At 46.2% G+C, this 25,389-nt stretch overlaps 2 protein-coding genes and 1 long non-coding RNA gene across 9 annotated transcripts in view; 1 reads left to right on the top strand and 2 right to left on the bottom strand.

Annotated features, from left to right (window-relative positions):
- ZNF76 (zinc finger protein 76) overlaps positions 1-9,697 on the bottom strand; it is a 34,411-nt gene extending 24,714 nt beyond the window's left edge. For 2 of the 5 annotated variants that reach the window (XR_008665104.1, XM_055330480.1), the window contains exon 1: positions 9,418-9,697. The gene's annotated coding sequence lies outside the window, so the exon portion shown is untranslated. The remainder of the gene's footprint in view (positions 1-9,417) is intronic. The other 3 variants (XM_055330478.1, XM_055330481.1, XM_055330479.1) reach the window with 2 other exon arrangements.
- A 138-nt stretch (positions 9,698-9,835) lies between these two features.
- LOC129512698 (uncharacterized) overlaps positions 9,836-25,389 on the top strand; it is a 54,496-nt gene continuing 38,942 nt past the window's right edge. The window contains exon 1 of the long non-coding RNA XR_008665087.1: positions 9,836-10,172. This is a non-coding gene — a long non-coding RNA (uncharacterized LOC129512698). The remainder of the gene's footprint in view (positions 10,173-25,389) is intronic.
- SCUBE3 (signal peptide, CUB domain and EGF like domain containing 3) overlaps positions 15,675-25,389 on the bottom strand; it is a 37,818-nt gene continuing 28,103 nt past the window's right edge. For 2 of the 3 annotated variants that reach the window (XM_055330210.1, XM_055330211.1), the window contains 8 exons: positions 25,033-25,248; positions 24,526-24,687; positions 24,170-24,337; positions 23,482-23,643; positions 22,859-23,056; positions 22,213-22,365; positions 22,009-22,088; positions 15,675-20,327 (listed from right to left, as the gene is read on the bottom strand). In XM_055330210.1, coding sequence (XP_055186185.1) covers positions 20,178-20,327; positions 22,009-22,088; positions 22,213-22,365; positions 22,859-23,056; positions 23,482-23,643; positions 24,170-24,337; positions 24,526-24,687; positions 25,033-25,248 — 1,289 coding nt within the window. In that variant the 3' untranslated portion in view covers positions 15,675-20,177. The remainder of the gene's footprint in view (positions 20,328-22,008; positions 22,089-22,212; positions 22,366-22,858; positions 23,057-23,481; positions 23,644-24,169; positions 24,338-24,525; positions 24,688-25,032; positions 25,249-25,389) is intronic. The other variant, XM_055330212.1, reaches the window with a different exon arrangement.

The following is a 25,389-nucleotide window of genomic DNA, read 5'->3' as shown; positions in this document are numbered from 1 at the left end:
CGATCCCGGACACCAGGATCACGCCTTGATCCAAAGGCAGATGCTCAACTGCTGAGCCACCCAGGCGTCCCTCTGCATTCTTTAAAAGATTTTATTTATTTATGAGAGAGAGAGCACAGGTGCGTGCAAGAGCAAAGTGTGGGGAGGGGCAGCAGTTGAAGGAGAAGCCAACTCCCCACTGAGCTGGAAGCCCAATGGGATCATGACCTGAGCCACCCAGGCACCCCTGGAACTCTGCATTTCTATTCAATTTCTCTATAAACCTAAAATGCTCTAAGAAATAAACTGTCCATCAATGTCGGCAAGGTCAGGAGGCAGGCACAAATGGGCTTGCAGATGACACTAGAGACTGCTCCAGGCTCTTCAGAGGACAAAACCATCAATGCTTAACCCCACCGGGGAAGGTTCAGGATCTCAGATCTAAGAACCTCATCTTCATAATTCATTCCGCAAAAAAGAACACACAGAAAAAAATGCTACTGCACAGGATGCTTGTTTAAGCTTTTTGGACAAGAACCATGAAGACCATCTGAATTAATGGAGGAAAGTTAACAAATGAACACTAAGTGAAACAGGACATAAGGTTGAACACTCATCCAGTTTCAACTTGCAGACACCTTAACTTCAAGTGAGGTGAGAACCAAAGAGGCCAAAAAGAACAGTTGCACTAAAAGGAAGGGGTATAACCTTTAAAAAAGATAAAGTTGCTGAAATGATAAGAAACGAGCATGGAGCTGAGAGGTACTTCTCCAGTGAACACTAAACACATTTGCTTGGTTGCAAGCTCCTCCCTCACAGGATCTCCCTTTATTTCCCCCACAGCCCTCCCAAGTCCTGCAGAAAAAGGGACACCTTTTTCTAGGGACACCTGGGTGGCTCAGCAGTTGAGCTCCTGCCTTCAGTCCAGGGCGTGATCCTGGAGTGCCAGGAACAAGTCCCACGTTGGGCTCCCTGTGTGGGGCCTGCTTCTTCCTCTGCCTGTGTCTCTGCCTTTCTCTGTGTGTCTCTCATGAATAAATAAAATCTTAATAAAAAAAAAAAAGACATCTATTTCTCCTTTAATTCATGCCAGTCTAAGAACTGAGGTAGGAAGCTTCTTCCTCTAAGATTTTCCTTTCTTCTAACCACCAGAGTCTGGTGGCTATGTTTTTAAGTGTGGTATTCCTCAAAGTGGGGCTGTGCTGTGTTTTGTGTGTCCTGCAGAATAGTGTGTCAAGGTGGGGCCCTGTTGCTCAGTATCCTATGTTGATCTGTATATTTTTAACTCAGAGCAATGTCTATGAGGCTGTGGGGGAAACACACAGACTCTTCTACTGCCGGTGGGGAGTATACATTGGTATGAGCTCTACGTAGGACAATTTGGCAGTATTGATCAAAAGTACAAATGTATGTACCATCTGACCCAGCAATTTCATGTCTGGTCTGCAGGAAGACACGCATGTGTGGACAATGACACACGTCTAAGGTTAGTTATGGCACCCCTATATGTAGTAATAGCGAAAACATTAGAAGCAGTATAAATGTCTCTCAATATGGAACTTCTTTTTTTAAATTTATTTTTAATTTAAAAATTTTTTTTTCAATATGGAACTTTTATACTATGCAGACACAGGTAAATGAGGAAGGTCTTTACATATTGACATGCAAAGATCACCAAAACATATTAAATTTTAAAAAATGGGAAGGTATAAAAGTGCCTTCTGTATGACACCACTGGTATCCAAAAATCTGAGGAAAGACAGTCAAGAAATTACTAACTAGGGTCACCTGTAGAAGGGTAACTGAGTGGGGAATAGCAATATAAGGTTGACTTTTCACTGAGCTTAGGTCTCATGAATGGATTTTCTATGTAAAATAAACAAGTACAAATGAAGGAATAAAAGACAGTCTGAAAGCATGCCTTGCACTCTTTTGGTTGGCTACAGGAATATTTATGATTCCTCATTCATGAGGCATAGCTCAGTTCAGTACTGACAGCACAGATTCCAGGTTATAGATTTGCAGGAAAACCACGCCTGAAAACATAGCTTCACAATTCATGGATCATATGGAAAGGTGATCAAGCTGAACATGAGGCAACTGCAAATTTGCACAGGACATGCTGTCTCTAGCATACATGGCCCTCGCCAGGTCATAAGGGTGGGTTCCGCTGAAGTGGTGGCTAGGTACGGGTTTTCTCCCTCATTGTTTCTGTGGCCTCAGACAGTACTTCCTTCCTAGGTTGAGAGGATGGTATCCTCAAAGAGAACTCTGATTTCAGATATATCCTCCACATCTAAGACTCAGGCCAGTTCTACAATTTCACAGAGCCCCCATTTCCTTGGTTCTTACCATAAGTGCATGGGAGTCATGCTTTATCAACTATCTCACAGCAGCAGGGGCTTCCAACAAATACAGTGAGAAAAAGTACCAAGCTAGCAAATTCTATCTGGGCTTCTCAGAGATGAACCATATCCTGAGGGCAAGTTCAGGGCGAATGTTAATCCAGAGGTACCAGAAGAAGTGCTCTGACTTCCAGCTGGTGACATTCTAATGTGCTGTGAGGCTTTGTACATCACATCCAACAGCCCACATATTTCTAATTCTGAGCTATAAGTGAGGAGCCTAAATAGGCCCTGCAGCAGCAAAACAGAGACAACCATTTAGGATCTGTGAGACCCTCAGGTTGACACACGTTTCTTTACCTTGACAGAGAGCTGCCAGAGCAAGAGGTGTCTGTGGTTCTGTCCGTAGCTTAAGGCCTAGGATAAAGACAATGGCTTCAGCTGCACTTGGATTTTATCTCAATGGTTTTGTTTCATTCACCAGGACAAAACTTCCCCATTCCATTAAAGAAAGATGATTACATATCCACTCTAAACAAATTTTGTGGGTGACCTGTCAATGGAGATGGACTATATCTTGTACTCTTATTTAGCTGGTCAGAGACCCTCCTTATAATATAAACATTGACATCTAAATGACACAAGGATAAACAAGGCACAGTCACTGTGCTTCCAGATGCAGCAAAGGAATTACTCTGCCACAGTATGTGTCTTCCTTAAATCTGACTCTTCTGGGGGGAAAATAACACTCCTACTTTCTGTTACACTGCTTATAACTTAGTTTCTGGAGAGCATGCACTTTGGCGTAATTAGCACCTAACAAAGAATGCAGCCACAGATTCCAAATGAATAATATTATTAGATCACATAGCTAATCAAGCTCTTTAGCTCAAATTTGAATCCTTAGTCAACTCCACTTACTGTGAATTAGATCTAATTGAAACTCCTGAGGCCAGATTTGAAACTATCTACTATAGAACAATGAGCTCTGGGGCGCCTGGGTGGCTCAGTTGGTTAAGTGTTTGCCTTCCGCCCAGGTCCAGATCCCAGGGTCCTAGGATTGAGCTCCGTGTTGGGCTCTCCACTCAGCGGTGAGTCTATTTCTTCCTCTTCCCCCAGCTTGTGCTCTCCCTGTGCGCCACTCTCTCCCAAATAAATAAAATAGTTAACAAAACAAAAACCCATAAGCTCCTAAAGAGAAGATCCTAGCAGAGGAGTATATGTTGAGTGTAAGAATGAAGGAACAAAGAAACAGAGTCCTACCACCCCAGGAACAATGACCACTTTCCCTCACTTGTAATATCATCTTGCCTCATCTCTGACATCCATGTTCACTTTTTTCCCAGACCCAGGTTAGGATCTGTGAGACCCTCACTTGACACACGTTTCTCTACCTTGACAGAGAGCTGCCAGAGCAAGAAGTGTCTGCGGTTTTGTCCGTAGCTTAAGGCCATAGGCTTAAAGCCTGCAAAAGCACAGGCTTTCCCCGGCTAATGTCACACCAGACCACCAGCCTCTGGCCTGTTTCCTCCACACTTAGCAGTGAAGTTGCACCAGGCAAACTAGTCTGTAGTGTTACCCGGGGGCATGGATGCATCTTCTCCACCACTGTATCCTGTGTCGAGCACTCACTGGATATTACTTTAAGGAATGAAGGAAGGAATCTTATGACCAACACTGCTACCTGGTGTAGGGCTCAGCAGTTTTCAAAATGCTCTCAAATATACAGACGTTATCTTGTTTACTCTGAACCCTAATTCACTGACTCTCACAATGAGTGTGGGCTGAGAAGAGCGCTCATTTCTAGTCTAATGCAGTCATTTTGCAGATGAAGTTCTGGAGGCAGAGCTGTGGGAAGAGTTCCAAAGGATCACCAACTAGCTGGTGGCAGAGCCAGGGCTCACACCTGAAATGCCAGTGTTCTTCCACTGTACTGCCTTGTCTCTTGCTCAGGAAATAGTGTTCTTTCAGTTCTCAGGAGAGCAGAAATTTACGCATGTCTAATAAACTTGTCTATCCAGCTGCTTATGCAACATCTCGAGTCCCCAAACACCTGAAACTTGACACATTCACAAGTGAATTCCTTATCTATCCCTTCTCACATCTTGCCCCCTCCTCTTGGCTCCCCTATTTCAGTAAATTATAACTCCATCCTTTGGGTGCTCAGGCCAAAAATTAGGGAGCCATCGTCAATTTCTCTTTTCTAATCCATTGGCAAATCTTGTTGGCTCCTCTTTCAAAATATCCAACCACTTTTCACTCTTCCACTGCTTTAACTTTAGGTCCAAGGCATCAAGTTCCCTTGCCTGGACTCTTATATTAGCCTCCTAACCAGTTTCCCTCCTTCCACTCTCGCCTTCTACAGGTTATTCTGAACAAAGCAGCCAGAATGGTCCTGAATGTCAGATCATGTCACTTAACTGGTTAGAACCCTCTAATGGTTCCTCTCTCTTAATGCACAACAAAATGCTAACATGACCTGCCACCAATTCACTCCCACCTGCCCCATCTTCTGCTCTGTTTCTCCTGTTTTATTCTACTGAAGCCATACTGGCTAGTGTCTTTGTGTTCCTCAAATATAGAATATAGAAGGCATACTCCTGCTCTGAGGCCTTTGCACTTGCTATTCCTTTTGACTGGAATACATTTCCCCCAAATGTATGCTTGACTTACCCCTTAACTTCCTACAAGTTTTTGCTCATATGTTGCCTTTTCAGTGAGAACTTCCTTACTCACCCTATTTAAAATTTAAAACCCCGACTCCTGGTACTCTCTTCTCTGCTTAATTTCCTCAACATAGACTTTACTTATTATTATATGTCTAGCAAATTACCTGGCCTCTAGCAGATAGTCAGCAAACATTTGGCAATGAGAAAGAATGAATGGAATGAATGAACGAGCATCCATATCTTTAAGATATCCCAGTACCCGAAGGCCTTATGCCAGAAGGAGAAGATCCTAGTTGAGCTCTGGTCTCTCCTTCACCTAACCCCACTCCTTACCTTCTCAGGTTCAGGGCAATAGGTGCTTATTGCCAGCATGTTACAATATCCGGGCCACTGGTACACAATTCTGCAGGGTGCTAATTTTTGTTATTTAACATCCTGCTACTCACAAACAGAAGAGGTCAGGGATAGGTTAGACTAAATATACCACCTAACTACCTAAATATACTACCTAACCTAGATAATAGTACTGACTCAGTAACATTTGTGTTGAGGTGTTTTCCAAGGAACAGTGCTAAGTTTGCACTTGTTCATCTAGCTGTCTTTTTTTTTTTAACTTCTATTATGGATTTCAAACATACACAAAACTAGAAAGAAGAGTGTAACATGTCTCATGAACCTATTATCCAACTTCAACAATTGCCAACATTTTGCCAATTTGGTTTCCCCTATTCCCTGGTTGTCTTTGCAAACCCCAGTATTTCACCTGGCTGTTTTCTTGAGAACTGGTCTGTATATAACAGACCCTGGCCTTGTTACCACTGTATTGCAAGAATGGCAACCAATCTCTCTAGTCTTACCAGATATATAGTCAAAACAAATACTATGCCCATTCCCCCACTTAACAGACTGAAAAAGGAAGTGTCTAAATTCCAGTCTGTTTAAATCAAGGGACTTGCCCATTATTCGTCTGCAGGGATTTGCGGGGAGGGATTCTGGGTCTACAAAATGAACACAGACATGACCTGTTTTTACTTGTTTGCACCTGATACAGAATTTCTGAGGGAGTCCATTCAATTCAGTCAGTATTTACAGACCACCTCATAATATAAGGTATCAGAGCAAGATGATAGAAAACAGAGAAAACCCAGCCTCTGTGGGGCTGGGGAGTGGGTGAGTACCCAAATCATTAAGATATGCGGCAGAAGTTCTGTGACCTAAGAAAGATTAAGCAAGCCTAAGGCAAAAGCTTCTTTCACAAGTCAATTTGTAGGTAGACTCCAGGGTTTACCCTTTCCCTAAGTCTAGGTTTGCTGTTATTTATTGCTATATAGCCAACAAGAACATCACAGGAGACCTGGGAATTTAGTGACCCACAGAACAGACTTTGCGATGTGGATCTTTAATGTCACATTTTGCTATTCACCGTCCAGTGTTCTGGTGGGAGGGAACTGGAAAGTCCTCCCAGAACTTGGAAAACAAACAATGGGGCTAATTCAATGCCAGCAGAAGCTAACACCCAAAACATTCTACCCTGAGGGCATATACACCAAGCAGCTTCAAAAATCAAATGGGATTGTGGGAGTGTGTCAAGGAGACAATGTTAGATCAATTCTGGATTTCTAAGATCTCTCTCCTTGTTACCTAAAGGACTGTGATCTGGTGATCTATGATGAGAAGTTCCCAGAGAAGAGTGTAGTTCTTTGGACAAACCAAAGAAGCCAATGAGGTTTGGATGGACAGTGCGGTGTATGAATGTAGGAGAGCTGAGAGTGGCAGGGTCATTCATGTGGCCCTGGAGTTAGATGCACAGAAGAGTGGGAAAAAGGAGAATTGGGATGAGAGGGACGTTTGCATGATAATCAATGTTATCAAAATTGATGTGGTGAGGATGGCTGGGAAAAAAAATAAGAGGAAGGATGCTGAGAAGTACTGTGAGAAGTGGCAGGGATACAGGGAGGGGAAACGGAGCTCACTGATGACAAGGAGGAGGATGCCATGAGATCTGGGGATATGGGAGGCAGGATCTTATAGGATACTGTGCAGAATGTGAAGAGGGGTCTTAGAATAGGAGGGTGTAGAGGTTATGAAAGATAGGTTCATGTTAGGATGGAAGGGGCTCATTTCACTGAAGCTGGGGAAGTCACTAGGTAAAAGGGCTAAAGGCTCTGGGTAACAGGACATGGCTGAGGATGGTTGAAAGGAGGCAGCTAGAACACTGAAAAGTGACTGAAAATAGGAAATCATATGAGGAAAGATTACTGGGCCTCAGGGTTTTAGAGTATTTGAACTCCTGGTGGGGAAGAGACTTAGCAGGATGAGTCAGTTTGGGGAAAAGTGCCAGGGAGATGGTAGCCCCTTTAGGGCGAGCAAGATTGTGGAGTGAGGACTGTGACAGGCTATGTGGAGAAAAGACGAAGAAATGTATTAAGGTGCAGGGGTCTCAGGCAATGTGGGGCAGAAAGTCATGAACCATGGGTTGAGGAAGTCACTAAGCCATGGGGTGAAGGGTAACAGAAAGTTTGGGGGTCATGACACAGGTTGATGTTGGGCTTAAGAATCATTAGAAACTAAGGAACAAGGGGCTCTGGGTGATCTGGAAAACTCTGCCGGTCTGGGGGCAAGAGAGGCAGCGGACCAAGTGGGTTTGGAAGACTGTGGGCTCAAATACTCGCTCTGCTACTCATCTGTTTCAGGTTATTTATTTAAAACCAAACCAAACCAACAGAAATGTGAAATGGTGGTGGATACAGTAATAATCAACTCTTGGTGATTTACCCTTTTTGAAGGGTAAATTTAATTTTATACATACAGGCATGGCACACAGGAGGTGCTCGGCCAATCATAATTAAAGAGATATGAAGTAAAGAATCAGAGGAGGCCACAGCAGAAGTAAGAGATGGGGATTCCACGAGTTCAGTGGTGGTGGTGAAGTAATGTAACGTATGGGCCCTGTCTTCAATGTTGAATCCCTAGTTACCCAGGACAGAGTAAGAGCCATAAGAGCTTCTCAGCTTATATCTAAGGGTTTCCATGGGCCAGGCAGGGTGCCAAGTGCTTTGCATGCACCATCTCAGGCAAGATTATCATTTTCCCTTCGCAGAGGTGGAGGCTGAGGATTCAGACAGGCTAAATGCCATGCCTGAGGTGCCACAGCTGAAGAACCAGAGTCAGACTACAACCAAGGCCTCTCATCACATCAATGCTCCTAGCTGAAGCGCTCTGCTACCCTGCTTTGCGAACATGTTAACTGATGGGCCTGATCAAAGGAAATGGGAATGGACTATTCAAAGTGTAGGGTACGAGGTCATGAGAGTGAGGGAATAAGGTTCATGAAGCAAGTGGGCCCTAAGTGAGGTTACAAGAGTAAACTTCTAGGGAGGGTACAAAAATGATTGCAAACAAATATTATCTTGACTGGGAACTGCAGAATTTTACAGCTGGAAGGAAACTCTGAGATCACTTTACTCAACCTTATCAACAATACAGATGAGAAGCTGAGGCTCAGCGAAAAGGAAGCTGTCCTAGGTCTCCAAAGCACAACAGTGTCAGAGCTGGGACTTGAGTGTGGGATCACACACTCAATCCAGAGTTCTTTGATGCCTCCAACTACTACTACTACTACTTCATATTCATCTCTACATCTTCCTGAGTATCAGCACGGTGCTCGGGCACTTGTAAGTCATGTGCTGACTGATATTGAGGGGCTGAGGGTGCAGAGAGGGATGTCGGTGGGGGTAAATTTAGGGTGAAGGGGGAGCATGGAATGAAGATCATGAGGCTACAGGGGAAAAGAAGGGGTTATTAGATATTGAGGGTTCTGTAGAAGACGACTGGGTGGGAAATTATTGGAGTACGGCTTAAGAGTTACCGAGAAAGGTCTGAGGGGCGTCACCAAGTTTGTGGGTCAACACGGGGTAGGACCGTGGGAGTTACCGGACCAATGCGGTCACTGAAAAGGTTCGGGGGGTCACCTCGGAGGGGTGTGGGGGTCTCGGGTCTTGAGTCATTGGTTTAGAACTGAGGGAGTTACTGGGTTAGTGGATCCCAGGGCAGTGCTGGGGAAATTCCTGGATGGACAGAGTCAATGAATAAGAACTGAAGATTGCCTGGGCAGGTTTTAGGGTCAGTGGATGGTGTGTAGGGTCACAGAGGTGGAGGCGGGCGTGGGGTTTGGGAGCCTGGGTGGGGTTTAGAAGTCATGGGGGAGGCGTCCCAGGGCGGAAAGAAGGGGCAGGGATGAGGGCTGGGGGCCGGGGGCTGGGGCCCGGGGTGGGGGAGGGGTCGGGTCGCCGTCTAGCCGCCCCGACGCTGGGCTAGGGCCGGAGGAGGGTGGGCACACCGGGCTCGGGACCTTCCCGGGGCCCTGCGCCCGCCCGGCCTCCCCACCTGGGCACGGTGGACCCACTCTTCCCGCAGCCACCAACCTGACAGCCCCCGAGGGCGACTCCGCCGACAGACCGCCATGCACCGGGCCCCGCCACCAGCGCCGGCCCCGCAACCCGCCTGCGCCATAGCCCGCCCGCCCGCGCGCAGCTTGCCTCGCGCGATATCCAGGTTCCAGGGCCGCCGCACTTTCCTCTCCTCGCGGCGCGCCTCTACCGGGCCCCGGAACCCGTATAGGAAATACAGGGCACGCTCCACCCCGCACCCCCCGTCGCCGCCGCAGCCGTCCCGCTTATCCAGGTTCCCGGGCCCCTGGAGCCGGTGCGGCCGGGCTCTGAACCGTGCCCCTCGGAGCCCCGCCCCGCCCCCCGGCCGGGTGACGCACTGCCCGCGAGGCCGAGCGCCCGGGGAGGGCGTGATGACGTCACGACGCCCCGGTCAGGGCCTGGGCGCGGCTGGCGAGCCGGGTCGTCGCCATAGCAATGGGGAGCCGCCCCCTGTCCGGCCTAGGGACTCGGTCCACCTGAGGCCTGAGGCGGGAGCGGTGAGGAGCGGAGGCCGCGAGGGCCTGCGGGCGGGAAGGGCGCTCCAGGAGCCGGGGAGAACCGGAGGATTAGGTGGTGAGGGAAGCCATTCCCGGGGGTCTCACAGCCCGCCCTGGGGCTGCGGACCTTCTCGGGGTTCGGAGCCCCCGGGCTTCTGCTGAACCTAACCGCCCCGAAGCGCTTTACTGTGCGCGGCCCGCAGGCACTGCCTCCGATCTTGGAGCCAGCCCCCTCGAAGGAAGCGATTGCAGGTATTACCAGGCCCTTCTCGAAAGGGACGGCACCGAGGAGCCGCGAGGGACGTGCCTCTCCAGGGAGGGCGCCCTGACGGTCCTCGTGGGTTCTCTCACTCTCATTCCCCCTCAGCCCCACGCGCAGCCTTAAAACCAGCTGCTCCCCACGGGGCTTGCTTCGGGGTGAACCAAACCAAGCCCTTTTGCTATTAACCCCCCGCCAGGAGGGAAGGGCTGTGATGGGGGAATTTGCAGAAATCCAAGGGAACATTAAAAGGGAGCGAGAGATTTTTGGTAAAACGTTAAAAATAACTGAGAGGAGTTAGATAAGGAACTGGTCAAGGTTGCTTCTTAGGAGAGGAACTGGGTGCCTGGAGGAATGAGGTGAGAAACTTTTCCCTCTCTGTCCTTTAGACTTGAACTTTTTTTCCCCCTTGTATCCTCCCTCCCCTCACCCCAAAAAATTTAACTTAAAAAAAAAAAAGAATTTTCAAAGGAAGTATTCTGATGAAATCGAAACATTCGCAGGGCATCTGGGTGGCTCAGTGCTTGAGCATCTGCCTTTGGCCCGGGGTCGAGTCCCACGTCGGGCTCCCTGCATGGAGCCTGCTTCTCCCTCAGCCTGTGTCTCTGCCTCTCTCTGTGTCTCTCATGAAAAAAATAAAAACATTTTTTTTTTTAAAGAGAAACATTTAGGGATCCCTGGGTGGCGCAGCGGTTTAGCGCCTGCCTTTGGCCCAGGGCGCGATCCTGGAGACCCGGAATCGAATCCCACATCAGGCTCCCGGTGCATGGAGCCTGCTTCTCCCTCTGCCTATGTCTCTGCCTCTCTCTCTCTCTCTCTCTCTCTGACTATCATAAATAAATAAATAAAAATTTTTTTAAAAAATAAAGAGAAACATTTATAAAGTACTGGATTTGGGGCCTATGGTACCTAAAGATGCCATTGAGGGCACTGACAGCGTCTTTTTTCTCCTCCCCTGTCAGCAGAGCTTAACCAGAAAGCTTGCTTTCCGATTTTAGGCATCACCTCTTGCCTATCTTATTTGTTTTGACACAACCTTTCCAGAGGTGGGACTGGGGCCCGAGTTCTCATCGGATTCTTGGTTTCAGTGGGCAGTGAGTGACAATTGATGGCCCCTGCTTACAGTTAATAACAGAGCCTTTATGTACACACACACACACACCCCCCCCCCCCCCCCCCCCCCGGTATAGAAATAAACAGCCTGACTAGTGTGGTGCCCCCTTCTGTTCCTTTTTGGTCAAAGTTTGACAAGTCATTTTACATACCTACCGAGAGAATACAGAGAATACATAGCGTGTCCTACAGCATAAACTCTTGGTGAGAAATAGAGTAGGGAATGGAACTCAGGTTGTCCTACTTGTGTCCCTGTCCCCCCCCCGCACCTTTTTCCATAATAAAAAAATACATTTGCCCTTTCTCACATTCCGTGCAGATGCCAATCTAATTGGCTCCTGACCTCTCCTATTTACACAGTGAACAAAAACTGGGAAATCAGTGTGTGACTTTGTAGTAATAAGATTCTGACAGTGGGTAATTTCAGGTTCTCAGGAGAACTGGTGAGGAATATATTTTGGAGGGAAGGACTGGAGGTCATTCCAGACGGCTTATCTTCTGCCTTTGAGCCCCCATAGAGGCTAGTGGTCTTAACATGTGTTTTTTTTTTTTTTATGGACTCCATTGAATAATTTGAGATGATTGTGTACCCTCTTGTTCATTTAAAAGTTGGTATCTAAATTTTCCATCACATATTTAAGAACTTGTAGAAGATATGACTTCTGAGTTACTGTAGATTTTAACGTTTTAAACCAAAACCATACTGTAACTCTTAATTGTATCCAGCAGACTCCAAATACCCTAAATACTTGATGCCCACCATTATCTATTTAAAAATACATGAACAAGCTCTACTTTAGTAGAGACTTTATATGATTCCCTTTCTTCTTGAACTCCTAATTCCATTCACTTCCTCTACATAACTGTGTCCAAATTAGTGTATTTGTATGTTTTAAAGACTTTTATTGATCACATCACAGTTCTTTGCAACAAGAATGAGTGTAAATTTAAGTTTATTGCCTGTGACCATAGGCTTTAATTGTTAAAAAGTTTCTTCTGTATTGAATTGTCATTACAGTTATTACTGGTACACAATTTATTAAACAACATAAATAAATTACATATTGGTATAACATGTGAAACCTAGAAAGAACAGTTTTTATTGAAAATGCATCCCTTGGGGTCCCTGGCTGGCTCAGTCAGAAGAACATGTACTCTTGATCTTGGGGTCTTGAGTTTGAGTATAGAGATTACTTAAATGAATAATAAAGAAAGAAAGAAAGAAAGAAAGAAAGAAAGAAAGAAAGAAAGAAAGAAAGAAAGAAAGAAAATGCATCCCTTAAAAAAAAATGCATCCCTTAATGAGAAATACTGTGTTCCTCAATTGGTTCAGGTATTCATGGTATTAGGTATTCCTAATGGTAGAAGGAGATAAGGTACAGTATCCATTCTTTGGTTTTTATTTTTATAGACCTAAATATTGAGAAAGCTTGTTCATGTAGTAATTGAGAAAGGAAGAGATTTGTTACAGCAAAATTCCTGAAGTTTTGATCTACTCCTAAAATACATGCCAATAATTACAAAGCATCCTGTTACCAAATACTATTCTAAAGTACTATCAGATAGAGTCCTTTAATCTTATTAAAAGGAAAGAATTGGAAACTACTAAACTTGCAAAAGGATTTGTTATCTAGTCATTAGAGAATCAGTTTCAGTTTTATAAAAATTATTCTTAGTTACCTGTTACCTTGTTTCACTCAGAGGCAGCTTGTTAATCAGACTGATTTTCTTTTTTTAAGATTTTGTTTATTTATTTGAGAGGGAGAAAGAGCACAAGCAGGGGAGCAGCAGACGGAGAGAGAGAAGCAGGCAGTCTGCTGAGCAGAGAGCCCGATGTGGGCCTTGATCCCAGGACCCTAGGATTATGACCAGAGCCGAAGGCAGATGTTTAACCAACTGAGCCTCCCAGGTATCCCTGAAGACTAATTTTCATACTCTTTTACCAATACAGGTTTTTTTTTGATAAAATTATTTTATCATTACATGTTTTTATGATCTTTTTGTGAAAATACCGAAGTGCAGATTGACTTCAGTATGGAAAGCACCTGCCATTTTTGGAATTAACAAAGCCATTTTTCTTTCAAACCAATCAGCCAAATTAGACTTACTTTCTGTTAGGAAAAAGTCTGACTTCATTCTTCAATCCAAATAAATATGTTAATATTTGTTTTAAAGAATATTGTAAAAATCACTGGGAAAGAAATTATTAGCTATAGCTTATAAAATAGATTACTAAAAATCGGTCATGATTAAAATTATATAGAGTTGGGATGCCTGGGTGGCTCAGCGGTTGAGTGTCTGCCTTTAGCCCAGGGCGTGATCCTGGGGTCCTGGGATCAAGTCCCATGTCGGGCTCCCTGCATGGAGCCTGCTTTTCCTTCTGCCTGTGTCTCTGCCTCTCTCTGTGTGTCTCTCATGAATAAATAAAATCTTAAAAAAATTATATAGAGTTAATATTAACATTACAAAAACCTGTAAAAACAAGATAGTACTGTTTCTCATTATATAATTTGGAACAATGCCATATAATATGTAGTTAAATCCACTAGCTAATAACTGAGTAGTAGATTAGAAGGCATGTTATCCCTTGGCAAATATGGGTATGTGCTTGTGTTGAATTCTGATGTTTGGCTTTGGGGGACAAATAAGACTCATGTTTAAAAATCAGAAATAACTCCAAATAATTTTTTAGATTTCATGACAAACTTTTTCTTACTGTAAAAAAGTAAAAAAAAGTAAAAAAGTTCTTACTTTTTTTTTTTTTAAAGAAAGGATATTTGCTAGGAGATAATGGATTGAACAGCTAATAAAAAATTTAGTTCTCTAGTAGGAGGTAGAGAACAGTAAACATCTTCTAAGATGAAATAAGAGGACCAATTGTAATAGGAATATTTTTCTATGAGTGGAAAAAAACAACCCCTCCCTCCTATTCCCCAGGTTTTTATATCCTAGGCACGAAGATTCAGTGTAGGTGAGGGATATGCCTTTCTTTTGTAAAGTAGGATAAGGACTATGCTGAAAGAGGAGGTAGAATGGAGAGTGTTTAAGTATCCTGGCTGGTTCTCAAACAGATTCATTTGGGGAAAGATTTCTAATAGAAGCTGAGTATCTGGAAACTTATTTCCTTAAAATGCCCCTCAGATTGATTCCTTGCCCAGTACCTCTTGGGAGGTCTTCACATACCCTTGGAAAGAATTCCCTAGAAAGTTTTCATGTGCCCTGTTTTAAAAGACTTTGATATAGATAGAACTATACTCTACTGGCCTTGATTATACGTTAACCTGGGACATCCTCACAAATGTCCTAGGAAGAAGGTAGAAGACTTGGTGTTTGGAATAAAAAAGAGAGTGAAGGGATAAGTCAGAGGATGGCCCCAAGTTGATATAGTCATAATAGTCCTGTATCGGTCCTTGTTTGCAGTTCTAGAAATTTGATTTTTGTGGTCAAGTGTTCATGTTTTGTCACACTAAATCAAACTTACAGGAAGTTAATGTATAAAATCAAATGCAGTGAATTAATTTATACTCATAGTGACCAGGTAGACTGGATTTTCTCTCCTGTTGGAAAATATATATGGAAAGGTCAGTTGTAATCAGATTCTTCCCTTGAGGAGTATGGATCTTGAGCATGGCTATTGTTATCAAGCTATGACAGATAGCCTGATGCATGATGCGGGGCACGTTACAGTTCAGTAATTGTGAGGTGAATATGCCTGCCTATCCTTTATAGATGCTAAACAGGGAAATTCAGGGTTCTAGTAGGCCAACCCAACGTATTTTTTGATTAGGTAGATTTTGCCTTGTTTCTCTTAAGTTGCTATATCATATAGATATTAAATCCAATAAAATATCATGTCAGGGAATTATAGAATTGTAACAATTAAGTTTTATCTATCATCTCTGAGCCTAGAAATTGGGACTATTCATTTGTAAGAGATTGGAAATTGCATTCCTGCCCTGTAGTAGGAATGGTCTCAGTGGCTGAATGATATTTCAAAATTCTGTTGGGTGACCAAGAGTATACTGCATAAAAGGAACAAATTTGGGTGACTCTCAGTGCTGGCATTTGGTAGAATGGGACATCTTAATTAGGGAACCTGTGGCGTGACTAGATTTGGGGAACTGTACTAAATACCCTAAATTTCCCCTACTCCCTAGACCCTCCTTAAGGGATAATTCTTGATACTGCCTTTAAAAATAGACAAAGATGGGACACCTGGGTGGCTCAGTGGTTTAGTGCCTGCCTTCGGCCCAGGGTGTGATCCTGGAGTTCCAGGATCGAATCCCACATTGGGCTCCCTGCGTGGAGCCTGCTTCTCCCTCTGCCTGTGTCTCTGCCTCTCTCTCTGTGTCTCTAATGAATAAATAAATAGAATCTTTAAAAAAAAATAGACAAAGAGACAGGCCTTTTCAAATTCCAAAATCATTAGGAATAAGATGGATAAATGAAAAATATAAGTCCTGTATGGAAGCCAGAAGATACTTTGTTTCCTCAAAGCTATTTCAGCTCCAGGATAAACTACTGAGACAAAGGAAAAGATGTCAGGCCAAGGAGTTTCATTTAGTATTTTAATAATAATAATAAAAAAAGACAATACAAAATCCAAACATTCCTTTTTACAAGTTCAGATACATTTTTTCCCCAAGTGCAAAATACTCTATGAACTGCATCATTTACTGCTTATTGTTGATTGTGTAGGAGATGCTTACTATATTGGCAGCAGTGGAAGGCAGATATAAATACAACATTTTGAGATTTTTTTCTTCTGCATTAAAAAAAAGTCTCCCATGTAGAAATGATTATTCTCTGAAACTTCAGTTTAACTCACATAGAAGAATAAAGTTTTCAGTTTGTCCAAACTGCTAAAATGTGTTGTGTAGATAAGCTAATAACAGAACTAGGGGTTCTATTCTCCCTAATCATATATTTTCTTAAAGGGTTCCTAGTCCAAATAACGGCCCAAGGACAGGGTGTGCTATCTTTGAGACAGGTCAGATTTAAAGATATCCTTGTGTTGTTTGCTTCCACTTTTTTCTCTTACTGTGCTTTAGAAAGAAGCCAAGCAGGTTAACATTATTTTCTGCTTATGATCTGTTATGCTTTGTCTCCTTTCCCCTAGTTTGAGCCTGTTACATTGAGGTTAAGCAGCAAATACAAAAGTTTGAATACTCTGTTTTCTGACATTTTGAGATATGACCTACCAATCCACTACAAAGTCCCCTCAAACATACATAGGGAGAACACTTCTCAGATACAAAAAATTTCTTTAGAGCCAGAGACCAGGGCTGTATAACTGAACTTTCAGCATCAAGCCTGAGCCTCCATTACCTCAAACTAAACCAATCCTGGCTGGAGTTACTCAGAGCAGTCACAGCTCAATGTCTGCTTCTGGGAGTTTATAGGTCTGGGGCAGGACAGCTCAAGTCTGGGCTCTGGTCAGTTTTCTCCTGACTGAGAGTTTCCTTCCCATTCCTTCAGATTTAGGGAATGGACCTGGCCTAGTAATATAGAAAGAGGGAGGCAGAGAAGTAAAAAGGAATTGCCATGTTGCTGAATATTTAAGTGCCTTTCTGATGTGTACCACTTGGTGCTCAGAGTCCTTGCAGAAATGGCTTCCCATCCCCAGACTCAGATCAGGGCAGGTTTTATACTAAGATAAATGAGGCCTCACGGTCCTATGGCCCTGTAAACACACCTTCGGGCAGAGGCCTTGGGACTGGTTCATGAAGGGTTCCCATTCACACCATCTTCCTTCCCTATACTGGTAAAACCCTTTTTTCTGTCTGACCTGTAAAGGCCTAGAGAGTCCCTGAGTGTTGACTCATTCAGTCCACTCACCCCCTGGTTTGATGCCCCAGGACTGGCCTCCTCCATAGGTTGAGCAGCAGCTTTGCCTGGATTGCTAACCCCAACTTGCAGGACGACCTAAACTAAGCGTGATGGACATTAGCAGATCTTTACCTGCTCACCAAGATCTGTTTTGACATTAGTTAAGCCTAGTGGTCTATACATACTTTCCATACTGTGAAAATCATTTGCAGTTTCCAGAAACCATGAAATAAATTATTGGAGGAAGTATGTTTATGTGTATATGTATGGGGTGACAAGAAAGGAGAAGAGCAAGAAGCCAGACCCTGAGGCATAAAATTGAGAAGTACTCTCTTTAGCTAAGAGAGATGCAATGGCAGGGAGAGAATCAGAAAGTTACCCTAGCTTCTGGTGGAGAATTAGGATGGTCAGAGTTGCTTAAAGCAGTTTTCATGGCATTTCCTGGAAGTGTTGATACTTCTATTAAATGGCCATTTTCTTGTATGCAAGCAGCCATTTTTTTTGTCTTTATAGCAGAGCCCTCAGAGACTCAGAGAGACAAAAGAAGCCAGATACTCTGCTTCCAAGGGTCATGGTGTTGGCTAATGGAGTTCAGGGGAACTAGCTTTGACCTTGGCTACCTACTGCCTAAGGCCTACTGATTAGGGAGTGAGGGGATGGTGCAAGCCCCTTTGTTTAGTGTCGAGTCTCCTGGGGGAGCAAAAGCCTAGGTAATATTTTTTTTTTTTTAGTGATTTATGATAGTCACACACACACACACACAGAGAGAGAGAGAGAGAGAGAGAGAGAGAGGCAGAGACACAGGCAGAGGGAGAAGCAGGCCCCATGCACTGGGATCCTGACGTGGGATTCGATCCGGGTCTCCAGGATCGCGCCCTGGGCCAAAGGCAGGCGCCAAACTGCTGCGCCACCCAGGGATCCCGAGCAAAAGTCTAGGACAGTCACTTAGAAATGAACCCTAGAAGTTAATCGGCAGCTTTTGATTGAATAGAACTATAGCTTTCTATAGTTTTGGGGAAACTAAAAGGAGCAAATGGAAAATAAGTTTATAGGCAGCAGTGGAATGAGGTGTAGGATGTGAGCTTGGGCATGGACTTGAATTCTTCCTTTTGAAAAACAGTAGTGGAGAAACTAGTCTTGAGTCTGCTCCCAGAGGGAATGGCAGACCGCCAAGGTCAGGCTAACAACTGCATGCCTAGATAACTTGTCCTATTCTTGGTACCCATAGCCTTGTCTCTGGCCTCAGGGCCCTGAGTCAGCCCATCCCCTGGGGGTTTGTCCTGATCCTCTTCCATATGCACACCTGGGGGAAAACAGGATGAAGGCAGGGAAAAGATGGAGGCTTTCCCTCCTTGAGAGTGGAGAATCACTGACCAGTTCATTGGCCTCTACAACCATGAGGTCCATGCTGAATCCATGGGGTGGGGGGGGCACAGGGATGGTAGGATTGGTTTAGCAAACACAGGTCCCTCTTCTTGCTCCATCACGTCCCCAGAATTACTCCTACACATCAGGTGCCTCTGAGCTACAGTTCTGGGTTCCCCCAGCTGAGCACTCCAGCAGTCTGGATGGCCACTGGTGGGAGAGCAGAGACAGATCAGATGCTCCAGCACTCAAGGTTCATGAGCTTCAAAACCTTTTTTCTTCCACTTCAAACATACACTCTTCTCTCTTGGGCAGCTATAAATAGGGTTGTTCTAATATAGGAAAAAGAAACAAAAACAAAAAACAAAACTCCTCCCTCTAGACAACATAGGAAGACTCAAAATGATTGCACTTATTAGATGTGGATAGGGTGGGCAGAAGGCTCGCCAAGTGTGCACACATTCCTCTTCTTGCCCACAGCTTGGGGCCAGAGGTAGGTGGCTCTTGGCTGGCTGCTGAGCAGGATCCTCTTTGGTGGAGCCCACAAGCCATCTGGGGCTACAAGACAACTTTGGGGCAAGGCCCAGGCTGGCTTCTGGTCAGCAGCCATGTTTCTCTAAAGACAACACTTAGCAAGGAGAGTAGGGCTCCCCCAGGGAGCACTCAGGTAGGGGTGAGGAGATGGCTGGGCCAGGAAGACAAGAAAGAAAAGGGGTTAGTGTTTGAGGCTGGCTTCCAATTTTGTAGTCTAGTCCTTCAGATGATACATTTTCTCTTTCTTTCTTTCTTTCTTTCTTTCTTTCTTTCTTTCTTTCTTTCTCTCTCTCTCTCTCTCTCTCTCTCTCTCTCTCTTTTTCTTCTTTTTTTTTTTTTTTGGTGATGCTTTAAAACCTGGTTTCTGTCCTGCAGAGCTAAGTCTTTCCTCTTGGGGAGTGACAGCAGCACATTCAACATGGTAATGCCTGCTGTTTTTCCTCATTCAGCTAGTATCCACTAGCCCAGTGGTATGGGCCTTTTGTGAGCCCTCGTGGATTGGACCCCAAGCAGGCATGTGGGGGAAGAAAGAGGAGCTGTGTAGACAAGAAAGCCAGCTGTGTGGGCAGTACAGGGCTCAAACCACGCGCCCCAGAGGACCAGTGCTGGCATTAAGCCTGAAGGTCAAGGATTCTTTGGCAGAACCCTGGGTTGTTTGAATCACCCTGGGGGGCACAGCCAGGGGACATTTTGGCTCATGACTAGCAAGGCACGACCCTATAATGGCAGAAGCCCTTCTTCCCCCTCCCCATCCCCCACTAGACCCACTTCCTTCGTGGGCCTCTAGCACCCTTCCAAACTGATGGGGCCAGGGAAGTGAGCTGGTAAAATGGGCAGTGTGGCTGGGAAGGGGAAGGGGAAGGAGATGCTGTTCTTTCACCCCTCAGGGGGAATAGAGCCAGCACTTAATGGCTTTTCCAGGGAGTATGTAAGGAAAAGGGACCATAGTAAAGAGAGAGAGGGAGAAAGAAAGAGGCAGAGAGAGGCAGGAAAGGAAGCTAGAGAGACAGAAAGGGAGAGTGCTTGGTCTATAATGATATTTTTTTTCCTCCAAAAGAAAGAGAGGAGAGAGTTCCTCATCTCGGGATGGGGGCTGCCGGCTCTGAGGGCTAAGGAGTCTGAGGGCTTTAAAACCTGGGTCTTGGGCCCCAGGAGCACTATTTGTAGGGCCTCAGGAAGCTGGAAACTTTGGAGCGGAGGAGCTTGATGAAGGATTTTGGCAACATCTCCTTGTGCTTCTCTGTATACTTGAAGTAGTTCTGGGGGTGGGCCAGCACCTCGAAGAAGGCCTTGATAAGCTTCTTGTCCTGCAGAGGATAGCAGGTAGCCATGTCAGCCTCAGCATTGGGAGTGGGAAAGAGGAACACCAAGCCCCAACTTAGAAGCAGCCCCTCTTGATGGTGAATAGGCATACCCAGAGGTGAACTCTGGATTTCCAACCCCACCACCTGTTCGTCCTTGAGAATCTTACAGCTCAGTCATTTGCAGATCCATCCATCCTTCTGATGCTCAGGCCCCAGGCCTTGGAGTCATCCTTGACTCCTCTCTCTTGCCCACAACCACAACCAATCCTGTTGATTCTACCTTCAAAACATATCTGGGGTCTGACCACTTCTCACAGCCTCCACAGCTACCACCCTGTCCAGGCCACCATCATCTCTCACTTGGACTACTTGCAGTAGCCTCCTCACTGGTCTCCCTGCTTCTACCTACCCTTGTGCCTCTAATAGACTATTCTCCCCTAAAGCAGCCCAAGTGACTTTTTTTGGTTTTTAATTAGATCATGTCCTTTTTCTATTCAAAACACTTCTCTGGTTCCTTTTTTTTCACCCAGTAAAGTCCAGTCCCTTGCATGGCCCATGGACTGAATGTGATCCATATTCTGCTCTCTGTTCTCCAGCCCCCCTGGACTTTCTTATTCTGCTGAGCTCCCCTGGCCTCCTGCGGATTCTCAGACATGCCACACTGCTCCCATGCTCCTTGGCTTGAAATGTTCCTTTCCTGATCTTCTAATGTGTAGCTCTTTACCTGATCCAGGTCTCTTCTCAGAGGCCTTTTCTGACCATTCTGTCTGAAACAGCAACGTGGTGTGTGGAGAGCCTGTGAGGTGCCAGGCACTGTGCACTGAGACTCAGATCTTCTGGCTTCTAGGCTAGTATTTTCCCTTTGGCATCAGCAGGTTTTTAAAAGAAGAGGCAGGGCTTCCAGCCTCTCATCTCCACTTTAATCAAAACAGCTCCACTACTATATGCATCAGAGTTCCACAGCACATCTGAATTAAGGGTTCAGATGCTCTAAAACATGTTCAAAAAGCAGTGCTGAAATTATTTCCTTTGTAGTCTGCAAGTTCTGGATTTTTGTCATCGTGTCTCTCATTCTGATGGCCTTATAAAAATGATTTTAGTAACCATAAAGATAAAACTTTTTCTTGCATGGATAATTTGTGAAGGATAATACTGTGGCTAGGACTGTAGTTTGCTAAGTAAAGTTTTCTCAAACTGGGATCCACAAACCCAGGAGTCTAGTTTATTCTTCAATGCTGGTAACATTTATTTTTCTTTAAAACAGGTCATGCTGCACTAGATCTGCTCTTTTTCTGTGGGAACTGAAGAGGGAGGCAGGGAGGGGAGGGACTTAATACAGAAGGATCTTCCTGTACCTCCCTTGCCCCATATTATGTGTGCTCCATATTTCTCCTACTGTGCAAGCAGTAGGAGGCATTTCATCTCCTCATCTGCCTCCCCCCACAGTGTAAGGTAGCGTGAGTGACTCTGAAGTCAGATGGACTCAGACACACCGGGCAAGTTCTGCAACTCTCTGTGCCTCAGTTGTCTTAGGTGCAAAGTGGGAATGATGAAAGTATCTAGTTCATAGAGCTACCGTGCATACCAAATGAGACTATTCATGTAAGCTTTCAGCCTACTGCCTGCATACTGTTACACGCTCATTAAATGCTGGCTGTTCTTACTGTTGTGCATGTTCACTTGCCTTTAAAATCTCCTGGTGGTTTTCAGACGCATAGAGCCGGCCATCTCGAACGATGTCTTCTACTAGCTGCTCATAGTCCTCTGCAAAATCAACCAAGTGGAGCGGTTTAGGGCTGGAAACTCTTCCTGCACTCCCTGCTCCCCCCGAAGACTCATGAGCCTCCCCTTTCTCACCCACCTCCCTGGCATTCCTGCCCCTGCTCACCATCATAGGTAACATAGGGGATCTGGAAGCCACGAGCACTGTTGGCCTCACTCGTCTTAAAGTTGATCCAGAGCTTCCTGGAGCGGGCCGTGAAGGCAATGGGCCGCTCGTAGGTCTGGCAGGTCTCGTAGGTGGTAATGGAGGATGGGGAGGCTGGGAAGGCAAGCAGCAGGTCAGGAGAGCAGCAGGGCAGGCTGCCCAAGCCCTCCTGGAGGAGGGCTGTGGGGGAAGAAGTCATGCTGACAGAACCCACCCCCTCCCAGTGCACACACCTCCCCCACCCTCCAGCATATACATGTCTTCTCCCCCTGCCCTCCACTTGTTACACAACTCCTCTTTGACATCCAGGCACCCACAGTGTTTAAGAAATTTGACATTTAAATGAATGGAAGAGCAAAAATGCTAGAACAGGAAAGTGACACGTTTAACCCTATTAGATTTCTAGTCCCAGTGCTGGCTTTAACTCTGCTCTCCATCAAACGTAAAACATTCATTGCTGTTTTCCTTTGTTAGCTCTCCTCCCACGGCCTCCCTTCTCACTTCCCCACTTCTTCCTGTACTAATCTTCTCTCTCCCTCTCTTTCTCTCTTTCCTTCCCAATCTTATTTGAACTGCCCTCCCCTGGCCCAGCTCTGTAGCCACCCACAGTTCTTTCTCATGACGAGGACGTCCCCACACTCATCCTCAGATGGCAGGAAGATCTCGGGTACCACAATAAGGATCTTGCGCTTGGGTGGGGGGTTGATGTTCCAGACACACTCCACACCAGCTGGGTAGTTGCCTGGGTAGTTGGGGGACTCGATATAGCCAGTGAACTCACCCAGCTCCCCGCCACACTGGCGATCTGTACAGAAAGGTGCAAGAAAGAGAGCAAGAAAGAGAAGTAAAGTCAGTAGGGAAATGGGTTAGGGATGTTGAAGCATTTCGAAGTGGAAACCAGACACGTGTAGGCAAGCCACCTTCCTGGTTCATCACCTGTCTCCAAGTTCTGGGTCCATCTTCCTTTCTGCCCTTTTAGTACCTTCTTGTCTCACTTCACCTCTTTGGTCTCCCCATTACCCGTGTCCAGGGAGATGGTGCCACAGGACCCATCCCAGCTACTGGTCTTGAGATTGAGTGAATTGAGAGAGATGGAAAGTGGGACATTCCTGCCAGTCCACTTCCTAGCCTTGCTCCCTGTTGGTTTCCTTATCCCACCCCAACATCTTCCCATGCCCACCATTCCCAGGCCTCTCTACCCCGTTTTCCACAGTCTGGCCTGCCACGTACTCTTGCATTGGGCCACACTGGTGGAGCCATCAAAGTCGGTGCTTGTGTTTCCTGGACAGCGGGTGCAGAAGTTCTGACGGAAGTCGGGCTGATAGGAGCCCATGGCACAGCGGATGCAGCGATGGATGCTGATGTTATAGTAGTGACCAGGGGAGCACTGGACTACAGGCAAGGGGGAAAGGCAGGAGTTAATTGAGATGGTGGGAAAGTGGGAGTTCTGGGGCATGGGATGAGCAGGACATGTTCATCATGGAGAAGCAGGGGACTGAAGACACCAAAGTTCCTTCCAGAGTCCTAGCCTTTCTTAGTCATGCCAGACTGTAAGCCCAAGGGATGAACAAACTTGAACAGAGTAATTGGCTACCATGCCGATCCTTTTCTTTCAGGCACTTGAGCCTAGTGCCAGACCTATAGAAACTCATCTGTAATACTAAGGGAATGTGTTACCAGTTCTCCAAAGCTGATAGGGTAAGTGGGACTGTTATTTATTCCCTAATTCTTAGACTTGAGGCTGGTGGTGGGTCAGGATGTGCCCTCTGAGCAGGACAGTATGGTTGGTCAGGCAGGTGGGCCTTGCTCAGTCTGGGGAAGATGGTAGGGCAGCATAGTTAGGTTTGATCTGAGGACTTGGAGAGTTTTCTTGGAAGTAGTACAAGCTAGGGAGTCCCCCAGCAAGTAGCCCATTCACCTTTGGTGTCACAGTCCTGGAAGGAGACAGCCCCCTCATGCTTGGTGGTAAGGCCCCCACCACATGGGAAGCACAAGGTCCGTCCTGCTTCAGGTTGGTAGGTGCCGCGTGGACATGGGTGGCAGGGCTTGAACCCATCTACAGAGTATTGGCCAGGCAAGCACTGACCTGCAATGAATCAAGGGCCCAGCTCTGATGGGGATGGTCCTGGTCATCCCCACGGGATCACCCAGTCACAGGGGACAGAGGCACACAAAACAGGATGTTGGCTAAGGAGAGTGATCTGGAGCCTGGGCCTGCCCTTGGGAAATCCCATGCCCGTGGGCGTCCCAGTGCCCACCCGACCCCACTGGCACCTGCACATGTGGTGACGTTGGTGGCTCCAAGAGGCCCGTGGGCATCACTCCCAGGGCAAAGGTCGCAGGAGAGCTGCCCTTCTCTCTCCTGGAAGGTGCCCGCCGGGCATGGCACACACTGCTCCGTCTGGCCGTGGTAATACGTTCCCTGCGGGCAGCTGACTGAGGGAGAGTCGGCCGTGCTAGCCACCCACCCCCCCTATTTCCCGCCACCCAGGCCTGGGATTCCCCTTCCCACTCCCCCAGATTCAAGGAGAATCTCTTGGGAATAGAGAGAATCCTGCTTGGGAAGATCAGGGGACAAAGCCACACACAGAGGGTTGATGGTCCCTCTAGACATAACATCCTCTAGATTTCAGCCCAGGACGAGGGATAGGAAGGTGATAGGCCACAGGGTCTTGGCTGCCTCACGGTTTGAAGTACAACCAAGGCTGTAAAGTGTCCTGTTCTGGGTCAGGCCCAAGTCGGGCCCTTCCCACTCCCGCATTCCCCAGCAAGCTCCCTTACCACACTTGGCCCCTGCACGGTGCTGTCCAGGCCTACAGACTTCCACCAGCTCAGCTCGGTCCCCAGCCCCTGGGCCTGGCTTGTGGGCCAGTTCATAATCGAGGCCTGCCAGACGCAGCAGGAAGCGGTCCTGGTTGATGGACTTTCTAAGCATCTTCAGGGACCCTTTCAGCCGTCGTTCCATTCGCTGTCGGAGGCAGTGCAGTCCACAGGCAGCTGGTGGTAGATGATGGTAGGAGTTGGGGAAGGCAGAGAAAGTGGCCGTGAGCTGGAGAGCAGGGGGCAAAGCTAGGAGGGGCATGGTAAGAAAGACTGGTCCCTGGGCTTGGTGGTGGGCCGGGTCTGCCCTTAGTAGAG

This window comes from Nyctereutes procyonoides, unplaced genomic scaffold (assembly GCF_905146905.1).
Source record: "Nyctereutes procyonoides isolate TBG_1078 unplaced genomic scaffold, NYPRO_anot_genome, whole genome shotgun sequence".
Lineage (NCBI taxonomy): Eukaryota > Metazoa > Chordata > Mammalia > Carnivora > Canidae > Nyctereutes > Nyctereutes procyonoides.
The sequence above is the reverse complement of the archived record's forward strand: the minus strand, read 5'-3'. Positions and strand labels throughout refer to the sequence as shown.